Consider the following 8,101-nt stretch of genomic DNA (forward strand, 5'->3'; position numbering starts at 1 on the left):
CCTCCTTGGTCTGTCTGTAGTACGCGCAGTTCCTGTATTCCTCCACTAGCTTGTCCTCAATCCTCTGCCTGGATACTGACACTGCGTCTGAATCGTCAGTTTCTGGAGAGAGAGACCATCAGCTGGATGTGACTGTGTGTGTGTGTGTGTGTGTGCGTGTGTGCGTGTGCGTGTGCGTGTGTGTGTGTGTGTGTGTGCGCGCGCGTGCATGTGTACATATATATATATGTATATATATATACATGTGTGTATGTGTATGTATATATATATATATATATATGTATAGATATATAGATATATATATACATATCTGTTACCAGTTATCTGTTATATATACACACACATCATATGTATGTGTTACTTATATTCATGTGTATATATATGTATACATGAAATGGACTTCACAGGAAGCTGCGGCTCTTTTTGAAACACACCTTCCTCAATCTTGCTGTGGAGGGCGACGGCGCTCGAGTCGCCGTTGATGACGTCCAGGAAGAAGTCAGCAGGGTTGTTGTGGGGCTCACAAGTGTATCCTGGGAAATTTACGTCACATCAGGTTACAGACGTCGTTGAGCCTAACAATAAGGCTAAACTGAGTGTCACTATCTCACCGATGCCTGAGAAATAATCCAAAGCACTCTGCGCCGGACCGTGATAGACCTGGATCGTAATTTACACGGTGACACGTGAAGAAAAAATACTGATACGTGAACAGCACAAGACCTGAGAAGAGAGACTGTTTCATGGAGAGTCTTAAAGGGTGGCTGCTAGACAAAGCCGCATGCGGACCTGGTTGCCGTTGACGAGCAGCGTCAGGCTGGTGAAGAGTTTGTAGATGGAGTACCGAGGCTGGTGGATGGACAGGATGATGGTGCGCCCGTTGTTTGCCATCCTGAACCCAAAAAGACAAACGTGAGCTGCTCTGTTTGAGCGAAGGAGCAAGCGAGCGCGTGGGGAAAGGCGCACCTCTTCAGCAGCAGCAGCACCGAGTTGGCGGTGCTGGCGTCCAGGCCCGTCGTGGGCTCGTCCAGGAAGAGCACCGACGGGTTGATGATCAGCTCCATGCCGATGTTGGTCCGCTTCCTCTCGCCGCCAGAGATCCCACGAATCAGCTGAGTCCCCACCTGAACACACACACACACACACACACACACACACACACACACACACACACACACACACACACACACACACACACACACACACACACACACACACACACACACACACAAGTTTGTCCGAAGAGGTGATGTAAAGAACAGCTTATGTCCTCTTTCCTTCTGTGTGACTCCCCTCCTCTGCTACTCTTAGCGAGTCACCGATACCACTTTTTTAGAAGAGTGCTTGCATTTCAGTACTCAAGGATACCGACATTGAGTACTTAATGAGGCCACTTTGATTTTTTTTTTTTTTTTTTTTTAATTCAACAGATGTTCCGATTCTGAACAATATTCCTCAGAATGTCTTTCTAGAACAAGTTTCACTGCAGTACAAACACAAATTTAACAAAATTGTCACATACATACATACATATATGTATATATAAAAATATATATATACATATATGTATGTATGTATGTATACAACTGGTATCGGTGTTGTGGTATTGGCACGTATTTTATGAGCATGAGTAGAGTACCCAACCCCAGTATTGGTACCGATACTAGTGGGTATCGGTACCAGTGCATCCCTACTTGTAATTCTAAGGGGGCGTCGCCTCGCCACGGTGCGGTTGTAGGGCGTCCCCACTGGCCGCTACACGGTTGTAGGGGGCGCCGTTTTGGTACCTCAAGCGCTCAGGGTCCAAGCGAGACGAGGCGAGTTGAGTGGTGACGTAGCGACGAGCGGGGCACTGGATTGGCTCGGTGTTTTCGTCGATGTTCCCTGTCGGAGCGGACACCCACGCCAACTCTTTCAACACAGAACTTCCGTGTTCGCGAGTGTGTTCAACCATATTGGCGAAAACGACGAGCGGCAAACGGCGAAGCGCTCGGAACAAACCGAGTTGCTCTTGCGTGAGGCGCGGTAAGTTAGGGAATCCCAGGAGTCTCGAGACGAGAGGAAATACGGATTGGTCGAGAGGACGTGGCTCTTCGCTGCGAGGAAGCCTCGAACACCGCGGCATAAAGTGGTCCTTGGCTCGCTAGGGCAGCTGTTTCAAATAAGGAGTCGTGTTTACTGTTTGTTTTTAAATAAATGCTATTTCCCGTTATATCTGTCTCGTGTTTACTTCTGGTGAAGATATAAAGATTGAACTACACCTTTACTCTCCCAGAAAACCAAACCAGAAATTATAAATGTTGCCTGCATAAATGATCAACTGTGACTTCAGTGAGGGAAACTGTTCTTTCTTTAACAGAAAAGCAACCACAGACCAAGCAGCAGGTATGAAACAACCTCTACTTTGTCCATCGCTGCGCTGTTGTGTATCGCACAGAAATGATGCCGTCGAAAACATTGTCCTGCTTTACCGCGTCAACTCCGCCCACGCTCTCGTGGACCCGGGGCTGTGGGGACACAATCGAACCGTGGCGAGGCGAGGCGAGGCGAGGCTATGAGAACACGCCCTAAGAGTTTTTCTTGTCTTTTATGGCTTAACTCTGGTCACACTTTTGATTTCTCTATCACCATTCCTCCTCCCCCTCCTCCTTACCTTAGAGTTAGCAACCCGGCCCAGTCCCAGCTCCTGGATCAGCTTGTCGACCATCTGCTCTTTTTCATGCTGCGGAATGGAGGTGGGGAGACGCAGCGCCGCCGAGAAGTTCAGGTTCTCCCTGACGGTCAGCGTGCCCATCACCACATCGTCCTGGAGACCGGGGGGGGGGGGGACAATCGGCATCGGCACAGATTGCAGCCTTTCTTCCCCGTCAGGAAGCCGTGCCCGTCACCTCACCTGCACCACGTATCCCGACAGACATTTGAAGTTGGGAGGCTGCGGGGCCCCGTCGATCAACACCTGTCCACTCAGTCCCGAGGGATCCTTCCGGGCCGCCAGGACATCCAGGAACCTGAAGAACGGCAGAAAGTGTCTCTGCACTGCTTCCCAATAACTCACTAACTCACTAAGTAGATAACTAACTAACAACAACATTATTAATAATTACAGATGCACTGGTATCAATGCAGATACCAGTATTGGGTATCGGTACCAATACCGGGGATGAGTACTGTCACAGAGGCAAACGACAAAGTTTAGCTAGGTGAGTGAAAAAGAGAAAGGCTGAGGACTAGCATGACAGTACTCTACTCATACTCGTAAAATACGTGCCGATACCAGTATATGTATATACAGTATTTTGTTAAATGTGTGATTGCACTGCAGTGAAACTTGTTCCAGAAAAACATGCTGAGGAATGTTGTTAAAAAATAGGACATCTGTCGGAAAAAACTCATCAGTGCATCCTCACTAATAATGATGAAATGGAACCCTTTTGCTGTGAAGCAACAGTGCAACAGCGTCTCATACTCACGATGATTTGCCACTGCCTGTTGCTCCCATGATGGCGTTCAGCCCCGGCTTCATGATCCCACTGAGGAAAAGAACACTTCATACTGTGGAACCTATCAGACACTCGCGGTAGAAAACAACAACAATACAAGCCAGGGTGAAACAAGCACCAAATGAAGGTAGTGTAAAACAAGAGGATGGAGAGAAATAGAAAATCACATATTGTTGCGTCACTACTTAAATGACAGAATAATGGTGGGAGAGAGACCAACTTAGTGCTGAGCTAACACTGACACCTTTCCTGTTTTGGTCATGACTTGGCACTTTGCTCCAAGCGTGCTTCAATGGTTGCTAGCATGAGGCGTCATGTTGCCTGGATTCCAGGAACTGAAAGTGCTTCGACAGTTTCAGTTCCACGTCGCTCATTCTGCTGGATGTCGCGTGTCTATGTCCTGCTTAAATCCTCATCTGCAACTATTTATGCGTCACAACTGCGGTTAATCTTAGACGTCGCAACCTTGACACGGCACTTTTGGTTTTGGCTATGTTTGATCTTCTCCACCCGCTTTTTCCTGCACTCAAGTGTCTCTGGGATTCCCTGGGGGTTCTTTTATTTGTTGTGTTTGTTAGAAGAAAGAAAGATGTTCTACGAAACATGTCAGATTCTTCAGTGAGAGGTTGGCCCAAACACATCCATATGCGAGGTGGTTAAAGCCTTTCCGACCAGCAAATGCTTGCAGTGCCACTGCTGTCCAGTAACGTAACAGCAGAGCAGAGGGAGACGGACAGGTGAGGAATCCTGGCCTCACGCCGCTTCCTCAAATCAACCTGATGCACCTCCTTTCTGACATCTTGGACTTTCCTTCATTATGTTTAAACGTTTGCACCGCATCAAGGGACGGTTCCTGCCGAGTTCACTCTTTATCACAGATTCATCCTTCAAATCAAAACCAAATAGGAGGAAATGGTGCTCATATAGGACCACAGTAAACTCCCACGCATTTTTATGTGATGACTCGTTAGAGGTTTAAAGTTTATGACAGTGACTGGGAAGCCGAATCAAGAGATATCAATAACTCATGTAAAATATTAGAACTGTGACGCTGCACAGTCACACAAAAAGCTTGCATTAGCGGGCTGAGGCGGCCTTCACCGCCCCTTCACCTCAACCAGTAAATGATTACACACACACACACACACACACACACACACACACACACACACACACACACACACACACGCGCGCACACACACACACACACACACGCACACACAAAGACAATTAGAAAGACACTACCACCCACCATAAAACTATACACACTCACATGCTGAACTTTTACTGTCTGAGTTTTGTGGTTGATAAGCTTTTTCATGAGGTCCCTCCAGAGACTTTTCATTGTTATGAAACAAGAGTGTGATGACCTGGGTGTCACGTGTCAGGACTCACAACCGCGCAAGGTTGACAACGGTTGACAACGGCAACTGTTGTTGTCAACCGCACCGTTGACAACAACAGTTTTACCACGCATGTTGATTGTACCGTAGCCGATCAACTGAGTGGAAAAATCAAATGTGTTATTTTGAAGTAAAATATTCACAGGAACGGCATCGTGCCGCTCAGCGTGTTATTACCATGGTATTCACGTCATTACCATGGTATTCACGTTATTACCATGTATTCACGTCATTACCATGGTATTCACGTCAATACCATGCTGCCTCTCTTTGATTTTCAGCTTGGGAGATGAAAAGCGTGAATAACGCCGGCTTTACGCGAGTGAAAGCGAGTACTGTACACTAAAATCCTCACAGAATGTTTTCACACACTTTTCATTTACATTTTTCAACCAGCCAGAACATAGAAATGTTAAACAATGATACCACAACATCTTTGATCCTTCCAGTACATCACAGCAAACCTAACGTTTCCTTCCTGGGCAAAACACAATCACTGACCCATTCAAGAGAAACATGATGATTGTTGGAGTCAATGATAACATCCTCTAGGTTCTCCACCTCAGCTGAAGAACAGGTCTGTGGCTGAAGAACAGGTCTGTAGCAGCCTCTCCTCCATTTGCCTTAAAACTCTTATACATCTATTTCTATCTATTAGCTTGGTGTCATTGCTAATTTACCTGGGAAGCTGTGATGATTAAAGAAAAAAATCCCTAGAATTTATCTCGATTAAATCTAGTCAACTAAATTACTTATTACAATGCATGCACATTCCATCTGCACCACTTTATACATTTATTGCAAAAACACAACCACAACCGCAGAAGCAGAAAACTGCGAAAGAAAAGTTGTATCAACAACAACTGAGAATCGCAAACCTCCTGCACGTGTGTGTACGTGCTGACACAGGGAACCTAAACACACACACACACACACACACACACACACACACACACACACACACACACACTTTAAAGCACAGGAAGGAACACTGCTCAGGCCTCCCTCAGAAAAACACACACAAACACACACCTCTGAAGAAAACAATGACTCTGAGCTTGAAGCAACAAACAGACGCGATGGCAGGATGCCGAGCTGCCTCCGCAACTTCAAGGGGTCAACTTGCTAAGAAAAGCAGTAAATACTTTAATCAATAAATCTAATAAATCTTTGCTTTGCACAATTATCAAAGAAAAAAAGAACAACACTGCTTTCTGTCGCTGAAATATGAAATCAGCCCTCATTACGGTTGAGGGTTTACTAAAACCTACAGACTGATTCTATGCATGTTTAAAAGTCACGGATGGATCCCAGCTTCCCTACAAACTTCAGGCCTCTGGGATTAGCAACAGAGGTCGCCAGTGACAGTGTGCAGATTGGGAAGAAGACACGCGTGGCTGCGGATTCCTACTCACTTGAGGTCGATGAGGATATCTTTGACAGTGCCCTTCTTCCGACACAGGCAGCTTCCTCCCACCGTCACCTTGTAGTGGATGTCGTGGAAGCTGACGGTGGCGCCGCGCTGGCCTGCCGACTGAAAACACATTTAGGTGTATCGTAGGCATGGACATGCCTTTCCGTGAGTGTCAGAGTTACCTGCCGACCGGAGGGTCCCCTCATTTCAACCGTAGTTATCACTTCTTTCTTTGGCATCCTGACCCTGAGTGGACTGAAAAAAAGCACCTAAAGGACAGAAAACGACTTTAACAGGCTGCAGACACACAGAGAGCCATCAAATCCATCCTCAGTGGAGTTCCACTGTTCACCTGCCAAATCAGAGGAACTCCGTGAGAGCAGCTGCCGCCGGACAGTTGCAGCTCAGAACTGCTGAGGCTGGCGTGTGTGTGTGTGCCTGTGTCAGAGTTGTTTGCCCAGTGTGTGCATGTGCACATGTGTACAGTGCACGCGCCTCATTTTATGAAAGCAGCATGATAAGGGAAGTGGACAAAAGGGCGTGAGGGGGACAGAGGGCAGGAGTGAGACTTAATATTCTCATCTTTAGCAGGAAGAACTGCAGCTCCGTGCTGAAGACAGCAGAGGAGTTCTCACTCACAGTAGCACAGAGCGCTTAACAGGATGAGAACCCAACTATCCCACTTCAGTTTACAGCAGAAACTACAACTTTTCAACATCCATGCCCTCGCCAAACAATTAAATAGAAATGACAATCAGATCTGTTACGTACATAACCAGGAGAGGAGAGGGCCAGTGTTGGACTGAGGGCTTTTACTTCTGAAGTGTCATACTTGTCATAAAAAAAAAAGTTTTTAAGTAACCGCCGTTAAGTAACTACCCCCTGGCTGGCAGGTGATATAACTTTAGTACAACTTTTACCTCATCACTTTTTTTGGAATGATATAACGTTGATGATATTTACAAAAGCCAAACAGAGGCATACCTGTGGCGGCCTCTGAACTCTTCCTAGTTAATGTACAGGTCTATCTGGCTGAATCCACAAGACTCTTAGAAACGCTGGACTGAAAGCCTCCATGCAGAAGAGCTGCAGGGTAGTAAAAAGTACCCTGCAGCATCATCAACATCGAGAAATCCCTTCACACAGTACACAGTATAAAGGAAAGTACAGATATTAAATCACTACTTGGAAAAACACCAGGGGGGGGGGGAATATTAAATGTCTCCATCTGCTGGTGACATTTAGTCAGTACAAAAACATCGTCGGCTGAATTTAAAACCATGTTTTAATTTGAACAGTTTTACATACATGATGTGACTACTAGCGATTAGCGCGCGCGCGCGCGCACACACACACACACACACACACACACACACACACACACACACACACACACACACACACACTTGTTCAAGTGTATCGAGTTCAGATGTCTACGCATACATTTTGCGTGGCTGGCATACAAGAGACATTTATCATTGCGTGCTTTTGTGGGCCATGGCGTACCCTTCTTGTTATCTGATCCATGACGGAACGTGAAGAATCCAAGTTTCCGTATTGGGAGGTGTGAGAAAATCCTGGCAGCTAATTGGACGCCATGGTGGGCGAAGCACTATCAATAAAACAGGAAGTTCCTACTGCATGGACTGTGAGCAGAGAAAACGGTGAAATCATTTCAGAGTGTACAAAAGCGTAAATATAGAACTACGTCAATATAAGCAGCTCCTCAAACCGCAACAGAAAACCCCCTTTCACACATTTAAATGTCAGAATAAATTGTAGCA

The 8,101-nt window shown here is 46.2% G+C and overlaps 1 protein-coding gene across 1 annotated transcript in view; it reads right to left on the reverse strand.

Annotated features, from left to right (window-relative positions):
* Positions 1-6,787, reverse strand: part of LOC142894142 (broad substrate specificity ATP-binding cassette transporter ABCG2-like) — a 12,638-nt gene extending 5,851 nt beyond the window's left edge. Inside the window, exons 1-10 of the mRNA XM_076035324.1 lie at positions 6,500-6,787; positions 6,319-6,437; positions 3,471-3,530; positions 2,894-3,008; positions 2,654-2,806; positions 967-1,124; positions 790-892; positions 612-660; positions 435-533; positions 1-102 (exon numbers count right to left, since the gene is read on the reverse strand). The exon at positions 1-102 is cut by the window's left edge and continues 6 nt beyond it. Coding sequence (XP_075891439.1) covers positions 1-102; positions 435-533; positions 612-660; positions 790-892; positions 967-1,124; positions 2,654-2,806; positions 2,894-3,008; positions 3,471-3,530; positions 6,319-6,437; positions 6,500-6,556 — 1,015 coding nt within the window. The 5' untranslated portion in view covers positions 6,557-6,787. The remainder of the gene's footprint in view (positions 103-434; positions 534-611; positions 661-789; positions 893-966; positions 1,125-2,653; positions 2,807-2,893; positions 3,009-3,470; positions 3,531-6,318; positions 6,438-6,499) is intronic.
* Positions 6,788-8,101: the final 1,314 nt, after the last annotated feature.

This window comes from Nelusetta ayraudi, unplaced genomic scaffold (genome assembly GCF_046127955.1).
Source record: "Nelusetta ayraudi isolate G7.1 ecotype Tasmania unplaced genomic scaffold, CSIRO-AGI_Nayr_v1 ptg000042l, whole genome shotgun sequence".
NCBI classification, from domain to species: Eukaryota; Metazoa; Chordata; class Actinopteri; order Tetraodontiformes; family Monacanthidae; genus Nelusetta; species Nelusetta ayraudi.